Source organism: Delphinapterus leucas, chromosome X, assembly GCF_059928025.1.
Source record: "Delphinapterus leucas isolate spDelLeu-1000000601 "Yukka" chromosome X, BTC_Dleu_Yukka2, whole genome shotgun sequence".
Classification (NCBI taxonomy): Eukaryota; Metazoa; Chordata; class Mammalia; order Artiodactyla; family Monodontidae; genus Delphinapterus; species Delphinapterus leucas.
Genome location: NC_143150.1, coordinates 106309666 through 106331702, shown reverse-complemented (window position 1 = coordinate 106331702; position 22037 = coordinate 106309666). Strand labels below are relative to the sequence as shown.

Sequence of the window (22037 nt, the reverse complement as noted above, 5' to 3'; positions counted from 1 at the left end):
TTTAACAATCTTCGTAATTAAGGAAAGAGTTAAATTATTTTTCTTAATTAATTAGAGGATTACCTGGGTGTAAAATATAAAATGTTTTATTAATATGGGAGAATATCTGTTTATAGAAATCTGACAAGCGTTAATCAGCTTGACATCATCACCAAAGTGCCATATATAAATATGGAATGAAAAGTTATTTACATCAGCAGAAATGGGATGAAAATTATTTACATTAGCAGAACATTAAATTATCTTTTAGTTAATGATAAAACTTGGGTTACTTGCATGAGAATTTAAAATTAGATTGCCTTTTTCTGTATTCTTCACGTTCCCGATAAATTTGTTCAAATCTTCTACTTCCATAATAATCATACCTTATGTTGGTATTAGTGCTCTATACCTTACAAAGGGCTTCTGTATACATAAATCTATACAGAATTAGCAGATGCTTATTTTCTTTCTGCTTCTTGGGAATGTTTGGTGGAACAGTCCAAATATTCCCCAGAAGAACTGTAGTTTAAATTAATTTTTTAAAAAAATGCTGTTTGAGGAAAAGTTCTATTTTTTTTCTTTACCGTGAGTTTTTTTGGCTGCATAATGATGGTCTGGAAAAGGAAAGAAAATAACAGTGCAGCTGAATGTTTTCATTGATTTTTTTTTTTCACCTTCTGTTTCCCCTTTGATACCAGTACAGAGTGAAAAGGCTTGGTCTATGAAAATTAGGATATGTAGCATATCTCTAAGCTAAAGGATACAGTAAGTGTCCAAATTCCTAGGCTTCCAAAATAGATATGATTGCCATCTTTAGGATCTCTCTTGGTAACATATGCTGAGATTTGAGAAGAATTGGGATGGCTTGCCTTGGTAAACAGTTAGCAATAGTGTTTATTTGCTAATTTCGGAATTGGATCAGTTATATTTGTTGCATTTTTACCTGTGAAGCAATATTTAAGAATCATATGGAATTTCTAGCTCAATAAATTATTGAATTGTCCTCATTGTTTTAACTCCTGAATTGCATGTATTTTATTATTGACATATATGATTTTTGTCCCCCATTTTAGGTATGCCATAAATACTACCAACTCATGGATTCCAAAGATGCGAGCTCTTTACCTACCGAGAGAATCCAGTGATTCTGTCTCTTAATGTGGTGACACTACTCATAGACTCTGATTTTATTTATAAGCCACTAGCTGCATGACCCTCCAAGTAGACCTGTGGCTTGAAATAAAGTAAATGCAGCAGAAAGAATGCTATAGAAACATTTGGTGTGTTTTTTAACATCGGTAGTTAAGATTGGACCAGCCACCTTTGGGGCTGACCCGCTCCTTTGCCATCATTTCCTGCCTCATTCCCTCTAAGATCTAGGAATAATTCAGATCCTGTCCATTGGAATCTTTTATCACATATATTCAAACTCTGATGGGCCAGGATTTGATTCCTGAACTACACATGCTTGATTAAGGGGCTGTTACTAATGGGCTAAAAATTTGTGACCTTTTGTTTGCTTCTTTTTAACAGACCCCCCTACCCAAAGTCCTCTTTTCTGCATATTAGGGAGACCACAGCATCTTCACTGAATGTTTAAATGGAAGCCTCTACTAAATTCTTAAAATGGAAATTTAGTACCCTCATTGCTTAGGTATTTCGCTGAAAAGTAGTTGCCAAAACTGAAAATTCTTCATATATTGTATTTAATGTGGTCTCACTAATTACACTGAATTGCTATCTGGATCTTATAGGGAAGGACACTTTCCTTTTTTTTTCTTTCATCTCTCCTTTTTATATATTTTTTTACTTTGTATGTCTAACATACATGCCTATATATTTTATATACCGAGGGTAGCCCATTTATAAAAAGAGTACGTGTTCTCACTAATTACACTGAATTTCTGTCTGGATCTTATAGGGAAGAACACTTTCTTTTTTTTCTTTTTGTCTCTCCTTTTTATATTTCTTACTTTGTATGTGTAACATACATGCCTTTATATTTTATATGCTGAGGGTAGCCCATTTATAAATTAAGAGCACACTGTATTCGGTAGGTTATAATGGGGCTGGTCTTAAGTGGACCTCTATGTGTATAAATATTTTGGAGAAAACAGCTGTATACATTTTTGGGCAATGGTTATGCATATTATTTACCAGGAGAAACTTTTTCTTAAAGAGCCAACATTTAAAATTTAAGTATATGTTCTATGTCAATAAAAGAAAATGTACTTTATTGTGACTATAATTTCTTATACCATACTTTTATATGCTAAAAAAGAAAAGAGAAAAAACTGTGGAGTACTACAGCAAATATTGTTTTCAAATACAAGCACTAGTTCATATAAAGTTATTTTTCCTTTGACGTAATTTTACACATATTTAGTATATTTTGAGGGGATGTCAAAAAAGGTTAAAATACTTAAGTAGAAAAAAAAGCCAAGAATTTCTTTCTCTCCAAGTATGTTATCAATTGCTGATAAGCAATTAAAATTTCTATTTGAGATAACAGATAGCTATCTCTGCTTATTGTCATATTACAACTGAAAAAAAAAAAAAAGGTTTTATTGATAGAAATGGCTTCTAGTAAAACCAAGAATTTCTTTCTGCCCCCCACCGACAACCAAGAATTTCTCAAAAAATTTAATGTTATGTGTTGTAAAAACGTAACCTAATCTAGCTTCTTAATGTCAATTTTAAAATACCTTAAAATTAATTTGTTTTACTACAAACAAGAAGATACTGCCTTCTAATTATTTTCTTCAATCAGTGATGAAAATGGGAAAATATTTATATATTAATATAAAAGGTTTTGTTTTGTTTGGAATTAATGTAGCTTTCATTTGCAGTTCTGATTATGCTGTTTCTAAATCATTGAATCTGCTGGGTTTTATTGACGCAGCTGCCACTTTGGTGACGTAAATATTGTAGAAAGGTACTATGAAATTATTACTTTGTGGCAAGTATACTTTTAAACATAATTACGTTTCTACAAAGGTAGGTTGAGTTAATGTAAATAGTTGTGAAAATCATTGTTCAAATAATTTTAAGATTAATTTTCTATAAATTGCAATATTTATAAATGTTTGAAATTATACACATTGATATTTAATGATAAATTTACTTAAAATAAATCAACCCTCATTCTTACTTGCATTTCTCATTTACAGACTAGAACTTAGATCAAAGTTAAATTGAGAAAGAAATTGCAGGACACGTGAAGCTCAGCTGTTAGCACTTGATCAGGCACACTCTGAAGAATTAACCGACAGCCGAAGAAGTAGTTTCTGGAATGATGAGCACCTTACTCGTTCTGTTAGAAAAGACTACAGTGTCCCATCTCAGCATCCAGAAAATACCCTGCTGAGGTCAGCAGCCTTTATCAATAGGGTCTTGTGGTCATGGCTAACCATGACCTACTGGTTCCCCTCTCTGCTTCAGTTTCTCTCTACCTGGGTGATTTGGTGGAGTGAAGTACACCACTGTTCTCTGAACACAATAGCCAACACCTCAACCTTTTTTTTGTTCTCCAGGTAATCAGTAACATAAGTAATGCATTTTTGCTTCTGTAATAATATCTTAGAATTTTTTAGTGTGTTTCTTTTGAAATGCCTAAAGGTCAGTTCTTTGGCTTATGGGTATTTTGTATCATGTGGGAATGAAGAATGATAGCTATTTAGGAGGGACCACCAATCAAAATATGTCATAGCACAGAAACTAACAGTATTGGCAGTCTAGTCGGTAGTATTTACCTCACAGTGTCTACCTAATCGTAAATAGAAGTTCAAAAATTACTATTTTTATAGCTTTAATGAGTTATAATTGATATACAGAAAACTGTACATATTTAATGTATATACTTTGATGAGTTCAGACATATGCATACACCCATTATCCCATTACCACAATCAAGGTTATAAACATATCTGTCACCTCCAAAATTTTTCTTATGTCCCTTTGCTTGTTGTGTTTGTGTGTTAAGAATGCTTAACACGAGATCTACCCTCTTACATTTTAAAATATTTTGTTTATTTATTTTTGGCTGCATTGGGTCTTTGTTGCTGCGTGCGGGCTTTCTCTAGTTGTGGTGAGCGGGGGCTACTCTTCGTTGCGGTGCGCGGGCTTCTCATTGCGGTGGCTTCTCTTGCTGTGGAGCACGGGCTCTAGGCGCGCGGGCTTCAGTAGTTGCGGCACACAGGCTCAGTAGTTGTGTCTCTTGGGCTCTAGAGCTCAGAGTCAGTAGTTGTGGCGCACGGGCTTAGTTGCTCCGCAGCATGTGGGATCTTCCTGGGCCAGGGCTCAAACCCATGTCTCCTGCATTGGCAGGCGGATTCTTAACCACTGTGCCACCAGGGAAGCCCTACCCTCTTAAATTTTTAAGTGCACAATACCATATTGTTAACTGTAGGCACTATGTTGTACAACAGATCTCTAGAACTTATTCTTCTTGTGTAATTAGCTTCATATCCACTGAACAACTCCCCATTTCCCCCTCACCCCAGACCCCGCTAGGCAACAATCTGTTTTCTGTTTCTATGAGTTTGACTTTTGAAGATTCCACACATGAAGTAAGATCATGCCGTATTTCTTTCTGTGTCTGGTTGATTTCACTTAGCATAGTATCTTCCAGGTCCATCGATGTTGTCACAAATAGTAGAATTTCCTTCTTGTTTTAAGGCTGATCAAGATTCCACTGCATGCATATACCACATTTTCTTTTTTTTTCCCCCACATTTTCTTTAACCATTCATCTGTCAATGGACATTTGGGTCGTTTCTATATCTTGGCTATTGTGAATAATGGTGCAGTGAACATGGGAGTGTAGATATCTCTTCAAGATCCTGATTTCAATGCTTTTGGATATATACTCAAAAGTGGGATTGCGGGATCATATGGTAGTTCTATTTTTAATTTTTTTGAGGAATCCTCATACTGTTTTCCACAGTGGCTGTACCATTTTACGTTCCCACCAACAATGTTACAAGTGTTCCAAAAATTATTTTTTAACTAGAACTTTGTAATAACTTGTTTTACCTAATAATATTTAAGCAATGAAGTTTACTTGATCCGTTCTAGCAACCTAACAATTTGTAAGGTCACATAACAGGCAATTATTGGAAAACTGAGTGGCTTTTTTATTTTATTTTATTTTTTTCTGAGTGGCTTTTTTAACACCAACTTGGTTGCTACTTGGTCTATATTTTATAGGTACATATCTTAGTTCTGGTCTTATGATAAAGTATAAATTGTGTTAAGTATCATAGACAAAAAACTCTCGCAAGTGTTTCCAAACGTTTCCCTGTCATCAGATTTAGTGAAAATGACCTATTAAATTGGGGGACTTACAAAGATAAATATTCTGAGAAGCAGAAGATAGTTTAAAAACAAGTTGCTCAACTAGACCAATATCTCTGTTTACCAGTTTTCATCCTATTTCAGGTAACTATTTCTGCCTGACAGCATAATAGTTGAGGATAACAATATTTTTCAGTTTTCCTGTGTAGTATTAAAATTAAGTAGCTTCTTTTATTCCCCATTATTAAACCTGATATTATTTATCTCATTGATTGCTTATTATGATATGACTAGTTTACAAGTGGATTTCATAAATATCAGATCACTTAAATCATCTCCAAAACATTCATCAAAAGGAGACTGGTTAAATTAACTGTGCTACAGCCACACAATATAGAACATGTAGCTTTAGAAAAGCATGAGGATGCTGTCTAGAAACATGGAAACATCCGAGATAAGTGAAAAAGCAAGGTGCAGAGGAGTGCGTAAGTGTGCTACCTTTCCATTTAAAAGAAAAAGAAAAGGAAAAATCTAGGATGTTTGCCTGTGCCAGAAGGACACATAAGGAAATTGGGAAGCAGCCGCATAGCACAGGTAGATCAGCTCGGTGCTTTGTGACCACCTAGAGGGGTGGGATAGGGAGGGTGGGAGGGAGAGGCAAGAGGGAGGGGATATGGGGATATATGTGTACGTACAGCTGATTCACTTTGCTATGCAGCAGAAACTAACACACCATTATAAAGCATTTATACTCCAATAAAGATGTGGGGGGAAAAAAAAAGAAGCTGTTAAATAGTACTGGAACAGGACGCAGTGATCAGGCATGTGGGACACAGGAGTAGGGAAAAACATAAAAGTTATATATTTGAACCGTGTTAATTGCTAGTATGTGTAATACTGAACCATGTTAATACATTAACTGTTTGCAAAACTAATTTTAAATTTTTGAACTTAAATTCAGAGGCCATTGTACATGAATGTTCATGACAGCATTATTCATAACAGCCAAAAAGGAAATAACCCACATGCCTATCAGCTGATGAATGGATAAGTGAAAGTTGGTATATCCATACAATGGAATATTATTCAGGTATAAAAATGAATAAAGTACCAGATACATGCTACAACATAAATGAACCTTGAAAACTGCACAAAGTGAAAAAAGTCATGTACAAAAAGCCACATATTGTATGATTCCAGTTGTATGAAATGTCCAGAATAGACAAATCCATAGGGACAGAAAGTGGATTAGTGGCTGCCAGAGTCTGGGGGGAGGGGAAAGGGGACGTGATTGCTAATGGACAGGGTTTCTTTTGGGGTGACGATTGCACAACTTTGTGACTATACTAAAAACTGCATGATACACTTTAAAGGAGTGCATTTATGGTATATGAATTATATTTCAATAAAAATGTAACTTTAATTTGCATTTACGTAAAATAAATATACATGACCAGTCCCTGATGGCATGTGAACTGGTAGGCCCTGAAATGAGCCCTCTGAAGGAAATAAATTTTTTTTGCTCCTTGAAAAATGGAGGTTAATAAATTTATCTCCTTTTTATTTCACTTTCATTAACTATTTTTTAAGTATCTAATACTGGAAATAAGAAAAATGCTTTAGTCACTGATACATAAAAGATTATGATGAAGTAGAAGATCTGGGCCCCCATTCAGTTTCCCAGGCGTTTTCATGGTCTGTCCAGTAGAATATAGTGATAAAAAGGGTGCAGCTAACTCGTTTTCCCCAAAGACTTAGTAAATGAGGAGGCAGTCTTCTGAACGTATTAAGCAAATCATATCACTATAATTACCAGTTACTTGACTTCTAGTTACGAAACTATGCTGTTTCCTAATTTTCTTGAAAGTTTAGCCTCATCTGTTTATCATCTTCTTTCTCCTCAAACTCATTTTAAACCTTCAACCTTTCATTAATTTACCACCACATCTTTTTCTTTACTGCTGTTTATAGGAGGAAACAATAGGTCTGTTTGTCATCTACCTCTTCAAATAATTGTAAATCTAATTCAAATGGCAGTGAATGTTTACAAGTTCACACTCTACAGCACTGGTTTCTCAACAGCCCAGGGAGCGCTTTGTAAAATGAGCATTCCTGTCCATTTAATTCTTTTGATCAAATTGTTTGTTTGGAAATCAGAGTAATACTGCTCTTAGAAAAATTAGAAGATAAGAGGTTACAAAGAATAGTAGAAAATCACTTATTTTTTCCCCAAACTTTAAGGTGGTATTTTCATAGATCTTGAATGTTCATAAACTTTACATAAAAATTTTAACCTGCACAACAGTACAACGTATCATGTGTATGGACACATACAGTTGAACTAGAAGTATGAAACTTGCATAGGGATGATAGATACCAAGTTTAGGATGGTGGTTACTTCTGGAAGGCAGAGCATGGAATCGGGGCAAGAGACTTCACTGGAACCTGAAAAGTTGTGTTTCTTAAAAAGTTAAAAGCTAAAGCAAATATAGCAAAATCTTAAGATTTGACTGAGTGGTGGGGTACGGATGTATTTACTATATTCTCTACTTTTCTGTATGCTTGAAATATTTCATAGTAAAAATATAAGGTGTATCGTCCTCCTAATTTTATGTATCTAAGTCCACCACTCACTGTCCATTAGTGTAATTTTGTTTATCCTGGCACCCTTCCCAATTAAAAGGGCTGAAATCTTATTGATCTTCTGGCACAATTATTTCAAGCACCTCATGTGAAGCATCAATATTCAGAATAAATAAGGTGTATTAGAAATTATATCCTTGCTTAGCCATTCATTTGTTATGAATTCCGTGACTCAATACTTGTCTTCTTTCCAATATAGAAACTTCCACAAATTTTAATAGATAATTGCGCTGCTGACAGCCCACCACATTTATAATTACATATTAAGACTAGAAAATTCCTGGGCCAAAAAGCCTCAATTCTAGATTTAAGTTTAATATCAAGGGGAAAAGATCATTGCCATTATATTGGATTTCAAATCAGGCACAAGACCTGTTTTATTCTATTCCAGGTTCTAGTTCATTACAGTTGAAAGAAAGCACTAAATAATAAAATTGGTTGAAATTTGTTTCCTTCCAAGCATGTGTTTACAAGACCACAAAGACATGGGTAAAATAAAATGGTAGGGTGGCAATAAAAATGATTAGCACCTTCTGTGGAAGGGAAAATTGGGCTCTGAAACTGAACAGTTATCCCCGTAATTTTCGTTTTTTGTTTGTTTGTTTTTTGCGGTACGCAGGCCTCTCACTGCTGTGGCCTCTCCCGCTGCGGAGCACAGGCTCCGGACGCGCAGGCTCAGCGGCCATGGCTCACGGGCCCAGCCGCTCCGCGGCACGTGGGATCCTCCCCGACCGGGGCACGAACCCGTGTCCCCTGCATCGGCAGGGGGACTCTCGACCACTGCGCCACCAGGGAAGCCCTATCCCCATAATTTCAAAGAACTCTTAATGGATGTCATATTTCGTCTCAGGAGTTATGGTAATTTATTTAATCACTCTCAGAGCAATTACTTCTGTAAACTATTTTTTTTTTAATTTTTGAATTTTATTTTATTTTTTTATACAGCAGGTTCTTATTAGTCATCCATTTTATACGCATCAGTGTATACATGTCAATCCCAATCGCCCAATTCATCACACCACCACCACCACCCCGCCACTTTCCCCCCTTGGTGTCCATACGTTTGTTCTCTACATCTCTGTCTCTATTTCTACCCTGCAAACCGGTTCATCTGTACCATTTTTCTAGGTTCCACATATATGCGTTAATATACGATATTTGTTTTTCTCTTTCTGACTTACTCTGTATGACAGTCTCTAGCTCCACCCACGTCTCAACAAATGACCCAATTTCGTTCCTTTTTATGGCTGAGTAATATTCCATTGTATATATGTACCACATTTTCTTCATCCATTCGTCTGTCGATGGGCATTTAGGTTGCTTCCATGACCTGGCTATTGTAAATAGTGCTGCAGTGAACATTGGGGTGCATGTGTCTTTTTGAATTATGGTTTTCTCTGGGTATATGCCCAGTAGTGGGATCGCTGGGTCATATGGTAGTTCTATATTTCGTTTTTTAAGGAACCTCCATACCGTTCTCCATAGTGGCTGTATCAGTTTACATTCCCACCAACAGTGCAAGGGGGTTCCTTTTTCTCCACACCCTCTCCAGCATTTGTTGTTTGTAGATTTTCTGATGATGCCCATTCTAACTGGTGTGAGGTGATACCTCAATGTAGTTTTGATTTGCATTTCTCTAATAATTAGTGATGTAGAGCTGCTTTTCATGTGCTTCTTGGCCATCTGTATGTCTTCTTTGGAGAAACGTCTATTTAGGTCTTCTGCCCATTTTTGGATTGGGTTGTTTGTTTTTTTAATATTGAGCTGCATAAGCTGTTTATATATTTTGGAGATTAACCCTTTGTCAGTTGCTTCGTTTGCAAATATTTTCTCCCATTCTGAGCATTGTCTTTTCGTCTTGTTTATGGTTTCCTTTGCTTTGCAAGAGCTTTTAAGTTTCGTTAGGTCCCATTTTTTTATATTTGTTTTTATTTCCATTACTGTAGGAGGTGGGCCAAAAAAAGATCTTGCTGTGATTTATGTCAAAGAGTGTTCTTCCTATGTTTTCCTCTAAGAGTTTATCCCTCTAAGGGATTACTTCTGTAAGCTATTCTTTTTAGCCCAAGCTCCTAGGTCAGAGCCACTAGGGCGGGGGTGGGGGGGGGGCAGACTCCTTTGGAGCTACTGACCCTCCTGCCCCCACCTTCCCGGCATTCACTGCCCTCGGCCTGCGCCTGCCTCCCTCGTTCCTCAGCTGGAATCAGTCGCCCTCCCTTCAGGCCCATCCCTCCTGCCGCATGACATCAGTCAACCGATAAGCCACTACCAGGTGCCCAGCCCCATGCCAGTAGCTCAAGGGTGCCCAAGAGAAGAAGGCTTAACCTGCCTTCAAGGACCCTGGTGTCTGTCTGGAGAAGTAAACCATACACAGTAAGAACCAGGGAGGTGGCGCCCTGAGGGACGGGGTGCTCAGAAAAGCAGAGAGGATGGGTTGGTGGGATCTGTTCACCTGTGCTACATTTCTTTTTCCCCATTACGGCTGGATATTTCACTTCTCTTTACTCACAGGGGAGATGTGACTGCTAGTTAGTTGCTTTGTCTAATATTCTTGTAAAGGAAGAGCCATGACTAATGAATAAAACTAAATTGTTTAGATTTTTCCTTGACTTTTCAGTGTTATGTTTACATATCCATCCTGCAGATTGGGGTAATTCTCTCATTCTCTTTGTTAAATATGTGTGTATATGTGTATCCTGCAGGGATACACATTCACCTCTCCCAACACACACACACACACACACACACACACACACACACACACACACACAATGGGTTATAGACTTCTATGGGTTATAGATAATACGAATTATTGGACGGGGATTTTTGCCACGTCTCTAGCGTGTATATGTGTTCACGAGAGCCACCAGGTGCCCCTTCCCTCCTTCTCAGAAAGAGGCACCCATGTGTGCCAGGCCTGCCCGGGACCAAGCCTCTAACACACAGGGCTTAGTATGCTCTGAAGCCTGTTGCTGCTTATTTCTGTTTTCCTAATTAACTTTGATCAGTGTGTTTGGCTAATTGAACTGCACTCACTGGTAATTGCATGGGCCTCCCAGAAAGAATGTTGCTTTTCAGGACTAAGGCAAGAAAATACCCATTCCCAGATTCTTGGCTTGAGCCAAACAACTGTGTAGTTCAAGCCAAGGATTTGTGTCCCACCACTAGTAGAAGAACTGGTGAAGGTACAAGTGTTAACGTGGGTTTCTTTAATCTGGTTATAGTAGACAGGATTTCAAACGTAATGTTGTGGCTTTGTTTTTCACTGAGTTACACTTTGGACGCTGTAATGCCAATATTAAGTGATTATAACACGGATGGATGCTGAGCCATTTCTGCTGAAAAGTCTCAGATATCCAATCACAATGTGTACCATACAAGATTCCCCTATGTTTCCAAAGTCCATCACTTGTAGTCTAAATTTTTTTATCGGCTTCCTAGAGGTCATGTGGAATAGAATCTAGTGACTGATTGATTACCTTTTGAAAAGCTGGCTTGTTATAAACAAATTCACCTCCTAGGTGGCGCTGTTTTCAACACTCAGGCTTTTTGTCTTCTCAAGTAGCCTTCCTTTCCGTCAGCGTATACTGCAGAAGTGGCTGGGGTACTTGTTTTGGGTAATCATAATTACATGAAAGCATCGTAGTGATCATAGGAGATGTCCAGGATGCCTTCATGCCAGGATCATAAAAACCAAAGGCTTAAGTGAAGCCATCAATCCATTTATACTTTCCTGCAGCTCTGATTTTTCTTAGAATTTTCAGCTCATGAAAAAACTCAGATTTGTAGATAATTTTTTTCATCATCTATAATTTAACATTTAACAATTTAAAAACTGAAATATCTCTGCTAATTACACATTATATACTGTCCTAAATTTATTCAGTCATAAAGATCTTCATAGTTAGCCTATTTTCTTAAAAAAGCCTTTTTAGAATACCTCTCTTCATAGTTGACTCTTGGGATGACATAGTAGAATCAGCCAATTCCAAGGCAATATTGTGCATCCATTATTTTCCCTGATACCAACCAGATTATTTTTCATTCTTCCTTATTTTATTGTTTCTGCTTCACCTATGCAGTTCTAGAAAATTATAAAGAAATAATCTCTTTATAACAATCCACAAATATGACCAAATCAAGGCAAAATTGTGTTAATTGTACCTTATGTTGATACCATCATTATTGTCTCAATACCAAGCACGTTTCTTAAAACTCTATTATCATTGTCATTAGCTTCTTACATATTGAGTTTTACAGTTATTAAGGAGATATTCTTTATTGCTACAGTCCTTCAGCACGTTGACCATATATCCACTATAAGCACTTGAGCATCCAAGTATAACAAAACACGGCACTTCCCTGGTGGCCCAGTGGGTAAGAATCCGCCTGCCAATGCAGGAGACATGGGTTCGAGCCCTGGTCTGGGAAGATCCCACATGCCGCAGAGCAGCTAAGCCCGTGAGCCACAACTACTGAGCCTGTGCTCTACAGCCCGTGCTCTGCAACAAGAGAAGCCACCGCAATGAGAAGCCTGCGCATCGCAATGAAGAGTAGCCCTGGCTCACCGCAGCTAGAGAAAGCCCACGCGCAGCAACAAAGACCCGACACAGACAAAAACAAATTAACTTAAAATATATATATATATATATATATATAACAAAACATAACTAATCTGGAAAATGGTGAATAATCTAACTTACGTAATAATTTGTAAACATTTTCCACATACAATTGTATGAGATAGAGGGTATACTTTGAAAAAAACTATCACTCATATCAATGTTAGTAAGCTACAAATAGGATTAAGTCCCTTTCATCATAAAACAGTTGTTGAATCAACAATTTGAACAATTTATTCCTTAGGTATCTTTTGGGTAAACCGTATTTTAAATGGAATTCTTTTTCCATAAAATAAAATATATTTTCAAAGAAATTTTGTTGAATACACCACTCTGAAAAGAATCATAAACAACTTTGGAATTGAGTAATCCAAATTAATTTTTATCTAAGAGAAGTAATGCTATTCTGCTTTGCATTGTACTATGAGTAAGACATTTAGTTGCAGATGTATCGATGCTAAAAATACATAAGCAGGAAGATGTAGTGAAAGATTCTTTTGCTCCCGAAATTCTTTTCGGAGCTTTGCTGTAGAAAGACATTAAAAAGGCTTTTATCCAAAACACGTGAGCAGGATGTTAACTTGAAACGAAGTGAATGGCCTTAGAGTTATATTATTCCCTTCTCTACAGTCAGGTTTCTAGGTTAAAGAATGAGTTTTGTTTCTTTATTTTATTTTATTTTACTTTATTTTATTTTATTGAAGTATAGTTGATTTACAATGTGTTAATTTCTGCTGTACAGCAAAGTGATTCAGTTATATATATATATATATATATATATATATATATATTCTTTTTCATATTCTTTTCCATTATGGCCTGTTACAGGATACTGAATCTAGTTCCCTGTGCTATACAGTAGGACCTTGTTGTTTATCCATCCTATATATATTAGTTTGCATCTGCTAATCCCAAACTCCCAATCCTTCCCTCCCCCACCTCTCCCTTGGCAACCACAAGTCTGTTCTCTATGTCTGTGAGTCTGTTTCTGTTTCATAGATATGTTCGTTTGTGTCGTATCTTAGATTCCACATATAAGTGATGTCATATGGTATTTATCTCTCTCTTTCTGACTGACTTCGCTTAGTATGATAATCTCTAGGTCCAGTGAGTTTTGTTTTTAAAATTGCTTTCAGTGGAGCTAATTTTAGTGCACTTGGGGAAGGGATTGGAGAAAGGAAGGTAGAGTTCTTCTTTTCATGTTTTATTGATCAGTTGGCTTTAGTATATCCAAATGAACTTGGCTATTCTAATCATGTATGCTTAAAGATTTTCTGGAATCAAAAGGAAAAAGATTAGAATCCAATTCTGCCATCAAATATTTGGTTACTAAAGTAGAATATACTTAGATTATTAACAAATTTTGCATAAATATCTCAAAATAATAAATAAAATTAAGTTAGTGACGTTGTTAGCATCAAAATTTCAGTTTAGGGTAGTTGTAATTTTTAATAACTTGTGAGCTGGGTGTGTCAGTTATCTATTGCTGCATAGGAGACTGCCCCAAAACTTTGTGGTTTAAAACAACGACAATTTTATTGATCACAATTCTGTGGACCGTCAGTTTGGCCTGGGCTCATTCGGGGCAGTTCTGTTGATCTTGCTTGGATCATTCATGGGCCTGCAATCAGACGACAAGTTGGCTGGGAGCTGGCTGGCCCCAGTTGACCCTAGTCACACATCTGACAGTTAGCTAAGACTGTCAGCCAGAGCACCTAAGTTGCTCTTAATTCTTCTCGTGGTGGCTGGGTTCCACGAGGACAGGAGTGGAAGTTGTAGGGCCTCTTGAGGCCTTGGCTTGGAAGTCCTACAATGTCACTTCCACTGCTTTCTGTTGGTCAGAGAAAGTCATAAGGCCAGCCTGAATTCAAGGGAAGGGAAAATAGTTTCCATCTCTTGATAGAAAGAAAGAGCTGCACATAGTTTGTGGCCGTATTCATCTATCACACTAGGTTATTTGGATCAAACTTCTCATTGAAAAGGTTGAAATAATACCTGAAAAGTATTGAAGAGCTAAGAAAACAATAGTGAACTCTCAGGTTAATGTTTAATTTGGGGATGTTAGCCTGTAATCCAAGGTATAAGCTATCAGAGCACCAAAGATGAATTGGCTTTACACTTCGGATCCAGATGTCCAGGACCAGGACACTTCAAAATAAAGGGAGTCTTACAGGTGATTCTGCAGCATTATGGAAGGACCCGGGAAGATTGCACCTCCAGGATAAGGACTAACCCTCACCCTAACCCTTATTCCCTATCGCAGGAGCCTACAGAGAAGGCTGCCTTGGCTCTGAGCACAACTAGAGAAGAAGAAAGAGAAGGAAGAGAGTCCCTGAGAAGTTGGCACATGCCTGTCTCATGCAGATTTGTACCCCCAGAACTCACAGCTTCAATGAGCTGGGTCCCTCAAGGCCTGAACTTAGTTGATGCAGTCTGAACAGGAAGGGCTGCAAGGTGTCTGACCTAATCGAACCACAGAGCCTCTCCATCCTAGGCCTTTGGAGGCCACCAGAAATAATTTTCCTAAGGCATCAAGCAGCATGGAGTCCACGGTGCCACTAGAAGACAAGACATCATGAAAAAGAACCTGCTAAAATAACAGCAGAAAGAGATTTTTATCGTTTCAGATATTATCAAACAGGTTTAAAGAAATCAATGACAAACTTGAAAACATCTGCAAAGCAGATTTGAAAGAGAATCCGTCCGAAATTCTAGGAAAGAAAAATTCATAACCAAAATTAAGAATGCCGTGAATGTATTGAGGATTGGACACCTCAGAAGAGAGAATGAGTAAACTGGAAGACAGATCAGGACAAATTGTCAAGCATCGAGCACAGAAAGAAAAAGTGGAAAACCTCTTCCAGCCCAACAGGGAGTTCTGGAGGGCAGATTGACTGTTAAAGGAGCCCCGCATTGGGCAGAAATGGCCAGACCTGAGTACCACCAGCTGCTCAGTCGTTGGCCAGCAGCCACCCCAAAAAGCATGAGCCCAGTTCAGAAACTGAGAAGGAACCCAAAGGAGCCAACAGCTGCTAACTGCACTCCTCTCAGGTGAGCAGAGCCCCTTCCACGCCTGTCACAGACATCGTAAGAAGTGAAAACGCTAGTCAGGGAGGGGACAGATATTTGCATCATATATGACCAAGAACTTGTATCCAGAATCGAAAAGAACTTCTCTAAATCAATAAGAAAATGGGAGACAGCCCAATTTAGAAAAATGGCTAGAGGAATGGAGCAAGCAAGCACCTCACCAAAGAGGAAATCCCAAAGGCTATACTATCTTTTTTAGGGAGGCATGTGTAGGTAGTAAAAGTATTAAAAATGCAAGGGAGTGATTAATGTGCAAGTCAGAATAGTGGTTACCTCTGGAAGTCTGTGGAGGGTGTTGTGGTTGGGCCATGTCTTAGTCCACTCAGGTTGCGATAACAAAAATACCGTAGACTAGTGGCTTAAACAACAGATACTTATTTTTCACAGTTCTGGAGACTGGGAAGTCCAAGAGCAAGGCACCAGCAGATTCAGTGTCAGGAGAGGGCCTGCTTCCCAGTACATAGCCATCTTCTCACTCTGTCCTCACAAAGTAGAAGGGACAAGGGAGCTCTTTGGGGTCTCTCTTACAAGGCCAGTAATGGCATTCATGAGGGCTTCACCCTCATGACCTAATCATCTCCAAAGACTCAACCCCAACCACCATCACCTTGGGGATTAGGCTTCAACAATATGAATTTTGGGGGGACACAAACATTCAGTGTATAGCAGACAGTAACGTGGGAAGCATGTAGGATGACAGCCATTGTATCTCATGAGTGGAGTGGTGGGTACATGGGGGCTCACCTTATAATAATACGTCATTTATTTAATTGCATATTTACGTTTTATCTACTTTATGTAAATTCCATCTCACAATAAAAAGCCAAAATATTTAAAACAGCTGAGACCATAGAAGAAAATATCTTAAATGAGAAATAAGCAACATGATTAAAATCTGAAGCCTATCCAACCCTCTTTACTCTGATATTTTTCCTCCATAATACTTACCGCCTTCTGACACATTATGTATTTTATTAAATGACTTTGCTTTGTTGTCTTTTTCTCTTACCCTCCTCTGGAATGTATGCTCCATGAAGGCAGGGAGTTTTTTTCTGATTTGCCTATTTCTTAATCCTAAGTACCTAGGAGTGTGTAGCACGTGGTAGGTGCTGAATATATATGTGTAGAATGAATGAATGAATGAATTGCATTCTAAGAATTTACCTTTAACTGCTAAAGAGATTGTTCTGGTGGTTTGGGAATGGCCATTTTAGGATGCCACTTTATGAATGATGGAACTCCTGGTGGATTGGATAATAATTTTTCATCATGTGTGTGGTGATTGGTCATTGGAGTGTTCAGCTTCCCACAGAGTTTGGTCTGAAGGAGGGCTCATGGGCCATTTTATCTCCTAGGAGCTGCCTCTGGAGTCACTTTTCTACTTCTAAATTCTCCTTAAAGGTTGAGGTAAAGTGAAGAAAGTTTAACAAAAATAATCAGAACTCTGAAAGCAATTCTGGAATGGTTCCTGCATATTATAGTCATGCTATTAGAAACTCCATGATACTGGTTTTCTCCTACTATGGCCATTGTGATGTCAGTAGAGAATGCTATTGAGATTCATAAGAAAGGTCTACACTGAACAATTAATGGTGCTTTCCTAGTGAGGTATGGGGAAGGGGACTTCACTTTTACTGTATAGACATCTGTATTGTTTGACTTTTTTTAAAAGGTTTAGTAGGAATTGCAGCTGTATAGATAACAAACTGAAAGCAAATCACAACTTGTAAGAATCCTGAAGGAAAAGAAAATATGTTTTTAAAACAGAGGAAAACTGGGCTTCCCTGGTGGCGCAGAGGTTGAGAGTCCGCCTGCCGATGCGGGGGACATGGCTTCGTGCCCCGGTCTTGGAGGATCCCGCATGCCGCAGAGCGGCTGGGCCCGTGGGCCGTAGCCGCTGGGCCTGTGCGTCTGGAGCCTGTGCTCCGCAGTGGGAGAGGCCACAACAGTGAGAGGCCCACGTACCCAAAAAGAAAAAAAGAGGAAAACTAAGGGGAAAAAGAATGTAGTGGTTAAGATCTTGGGCTCTCTGCCTGGATTTGACACACAATAATTAGTTGTGTGGCCTTTGTCTCGTTCAGTTTGTTTGCATCATTCCCTCGTCTAGAAAATAAGGACAGTAACAATCCCCAACTCTTAGAGTTGTCAGGATTAAAAGAAATAATACATACAAATTGCTTAGAACAGGGGTGTCACAGAGCAACTGCTCAATAAATGTTAACTATTATTATCTTTTAATAGGAAAAATGGTAATGATAAGGTGTTACAAAAGGAAGAGGGTCTATACTGAGTTTTTTCTCCTTTCTTTTGCTTCCTTCTGGTGCCTTTATGCCTTGTGCCCATGTTAAAATGTCAAGTGCCCCCAGAGGCCAGACAGGAAACTTAAAAAGGGAAGAGAGAAAGTAAAGAAAACAGGGAGAGACAGAGCTCTAGAAACAGAGGGCACACACCCTGTGTTGTTGCTATGGGGGAATTCAGGCCCCTGTTGCCTATCTTAATTAGCATAATGCTACTCATAGAAAGTAGACATTTGGGAAGTAAGAGTAGACGACCTCAAATTCGGAAGCTCTTGGAAGATAGAAGAGGTTACCAAAGCCTGAAAAATATTGCATATCCTTAAAAAGGGGGAGCCAGGCTTTGAATTTAGACCTGTCTGTCTTCAAGGCGAAATGCCCAAGAGGTTCAATATCAAGCACTGACCCTCTGGTTTATGAAATGTTGCTCCTGTGAGGTAGACAATAGTAATAATATTTATTGAGATGTTATTATATATCCACATTAAGTGCTTTTATATACTTTACCATATATTATCACATTGAATTCTCATCTATAGCCTTAAAATTAGTTAGTACTATTTCACTCTGACTAGATAATTTATTGAGCTCTTAGAATGTGTTTTGTTTCTGCTGTACGTTTTTTTTTTTTTCCTTTTAGCGATTGGAGGGTTTTATGCTTGGCTGGGCGTAGGCGGGTACAAAGATAAATGCTTGTAAGGGCAGTGAGTGAGGAAAGAAAGGACACAGAGCCCCATGTCTCCACCAGAGGGGAGACTCAGGCTCTTCTCCCTACAGAAACCCCAGGAGGGAAATTTAGAGGCCTCGTGGGTGGGCAGGGGTGGGGAGGGGCAGATGGTGGAGTGGTGCTCAAGGAGGCTGATTTTAGGACTAGGATCTTCCCCAGGACAGACAAGCTCCCTGAATCCCTAGTGGTGGCTCAGGGATGTTGAGTGATTTGCCCAAGGTCAAAGAGCAAGTGAATTAACAGAACTGAGATTCAGGCCCAAGTATGTCAGACTCCAGAGCCAATGCTCTTAACCACACTACCAGATTTCTTAGCACTACTGACTCTCTTCTAATCGTGATTGACTGTTGTCCTGCCATATGCATTTCTGGGGCCAAAATCTGGGTGATGTACACATTCAGAAGTGTTACCAAGAAATGATGGTGGGAGAGTAGATGGTCATGTGCAATTCAGCCACATGCCCTGAAATCCTACTGGGTGAGCTTTGATTCCATATTCTAGTCTATGACACGGGCTTGCTTCCTAGAAATGTGGGTCACTGTCATTCAGTAAAGTTACCATGATGAATATTTGCAGGTGTATTTACTTGCAAGCCTTTATTTTCTACTTCCGTAACTTCTGCCATTAATGTTTATGATTAATCCATAAAGCATACGTAATCGTACCTAAGTAGGTGACCCTAAATTAGCAAATTCCTATCCCATCAACCACAGAAGATTTATTCATTCTAGGAGTAATTTATTTTTTCATCACTGATTCTCTGGGGGAGATTTCAGAGCTGCTTTTCATGGCCATTGCTTCTCCGATAACTGGCAAAATAGCCTGAGAAGCCTCTGAAAGTGCTAGGTGTTTGATAAATGTCTAGCTGGAACTTTCATTGAAAGTTAAGGACAGGGGCTTCCCTGGTGGCGCAGTGGTTGAGAGTCCGCCTGCCGATGCAGGGGACACGGGTTCGTGCCCCGGTCCGGGAAGATCCCACATGCCGCGGAGCGGCTGGGCCCGTGAGCCACGGCCGCTGAGCCTGCGCTCCGCAACGGGAGAGGGCACAACAGTGAGAGGCCCGCGTACCGCAAAAAAATAAAAAAATAAAGTTAAGGACAGAAAATGATCCTTCCTCTGTGAATAATACCCGAAAAGGAAAGAATGTCTTGATATAGTTGGAATAAAAAGGGCACAGTGAGTGATACACTTGATATCTTAGTTTAGTGAACAAATTTCTTGCCCACCTATTCTGGCAATTGACAGGTGTAGAAACAATAGGCAAACTAAAATGTCTCTATAAATTTCATGAATAAAGTGGATCAAAGAAAAGGCATCTTTTAAAAATCATTTTAAAAATTGGAAATAAAAAGTCGAAGAAACAAGCTACTGTGTCTTAAAACCTTTTAAAAACCACATTTTAGGGCTTCCCTGGTGGCACAGTGGTTGAGAGTCCGCCTGCCGATGCAGGGGACACGGGTTCCTGCCCCGGCCTGGGAAGATCCCACATGCCGCAGAGCGGCTGGGCCCGTGAGCCATGGCCGCTGAGCCTGCGCGTCCGGAGCCTGTGCTCTGCAACGGGAGAGGCCACAACAGTGAGAGGCCCGTGTACAGCAAAAACAAAACAAAACAAAACCACATTTTAAACACGGATGAGTGGGGTGAGGGGGGAGGGAGAGGGAGAGGGAAGGGGAGAGAGAGGCAAATTAGAAAACTAACAAGCAAACCAACCAACCGGGGAACTCAGTGTGGCCAGTAGATTTAAAAGATAAGTCATTACTGAAAAATCCTTATTACCTAGCCCTGCGGATTGAGGACAATAAGATATACCTGGAGCTGACTCAGATGAGCTGAGATCAGCAGACTCCCCAGCTGGCCCACAGACATGTGAGCAAAATCAGTGTTTATTGTATGCAACAGATTTTGTTTTGTCAATTATATACTAATAGCTGACTGATACAATCGTTATGTCTGTTAGGAAATGGAAAGCTAACATAAGCAAATGTATAGCGATCCCAGAAACACTGTAAGTCAAGTACAAGAGAATATGGAGACCAAAAAATAATTCCAAGTCTCCTCATTAGAAGCACAAAACCAACAGGGGCTGATACTGCAGGGGCTGGAGAGCTTGCTGGGAATCAGCGCATTAGAGCTGTGGTGATCCAGGAGGAGAGTATCCATGGGATGAGCGTCAATTAATTCTATGCTCTGATCTTGACTACTGAGGACACACATTATGTCAGCACAGCTAGCACCAGGTTTTTAGGCTTGCCACCTGTACTTATGTATCTTCTCACTATTTTGCCCATTAGGTGAGTTGGTTCTTATAAACTGTTCATAAGTAGCTCGTCTGGTTTCGGGGTGTTTAACAAGTTCTCTTTGTTAAAGTTTTCTAGTTAAATCATTATACAAAAGGTAAAAGGGGTAAGCTTTGCTTTTTGCTGCTTTCAGTGCTTCATTTAATTTAATTTTAATAGTTGAGCTTGGTGGGAAGTTTGGGCTAGTTTTAGTTCCAGATGTTCATACACTATGAGATCTCCTGGGTGTACACTAGGTGCTTTTGTTTAAGCCACACTTTTTGATTCATCCAAACACGTTTGGTACTTGTTAATAGGTTATAAGAAGTTTTCAATATTTGGGGAGGGTGAAGGGCGGTGCCTGTGTGCCTCCAGGCCTGATTCAAGTAAGCATTTGATTCTTAATTTACTACTAAGTCATCCTTTGGCTTTTAATTTCATAAAAACTGTCTTATAAAATATTTTATCTTCTTGAGGTAGAAGGTGTAGACCATTTCTTCCCAGCCCATAGGTTACAGCTTGACCTAATATTTTTATGACTGATCATTATGCTTACTATTATTCCTGTTTAGGGTTTGTTGAGACGGCAGCATATAGACTGTATTAACAGAGGTTGGTGAGGTTTATCAGTGTTTATTGATTATAGAACAGCCTCCTCTAGAGGGGTATAAAGCACTGCCAAGTCCTTTGAGTTTTAGCCTATTGCCAGTAGTACTCTGGTGAATAATTTTGTTTTCAGAATTATTTGGGTTTAGGGCTAAACATAGTGGGATATCTAACCCCAGTTTGGATCTTAGCTGTTGTGTAATCAGGAATGTTAAAGTCACTTTTGTAGCTTATTTTTATTTTAGCTGTGGCTTATGGCAGCTTAGCTAGGACTTTATTTGGGGGTACTCTTTGACACGCTTTACACTGGATTTCTATTAATTTGGGTTACTTGTATGACTGCCGTGGCTGGTATGAATTTACCAACCCTGTTTAGTTAATGTAACTTAGTCAAACTTTCGCTTACAGCTTACTTTTTATCACTGCTGTTTCCCATGGGGGTGTGATTAAGCAAGATGTTGTGAGCTACTTTTTAGCGTGCTTGATGCCTGCGCCTTTTAATCTT

The 22037-nt window shown here is 38.8% G+C and overlaps 1 protein-coding gene across 9 annotated transcripts in view; it reads left to right on the top strand.

Moving 5' to 3' along the window:
- Positions 1-2218, top strand: part of GK (glycerol kinase) — a 77140-nt gene extending 74922 nt beyond the window's left edge. For all 9 annotated transcript variants that reach the window (XM_030760541.2, XM_022562097.2, XM_089904652.1 and 6 more), the window contains one exon: positions 1056-2218. In XM_030760541.2, coding sequence (XP_030616401.1) covers positions 1056-1066 — 11 coding nt within the window. In that variant the 3' untranslated portion in view covers positions 1067-2218. The remainder of the gene's footprint in view (positions 1-1055) is intronic.
- The last annotated feature ends 19819 nt before the right edge of the window (positions 2219-22037 follow it).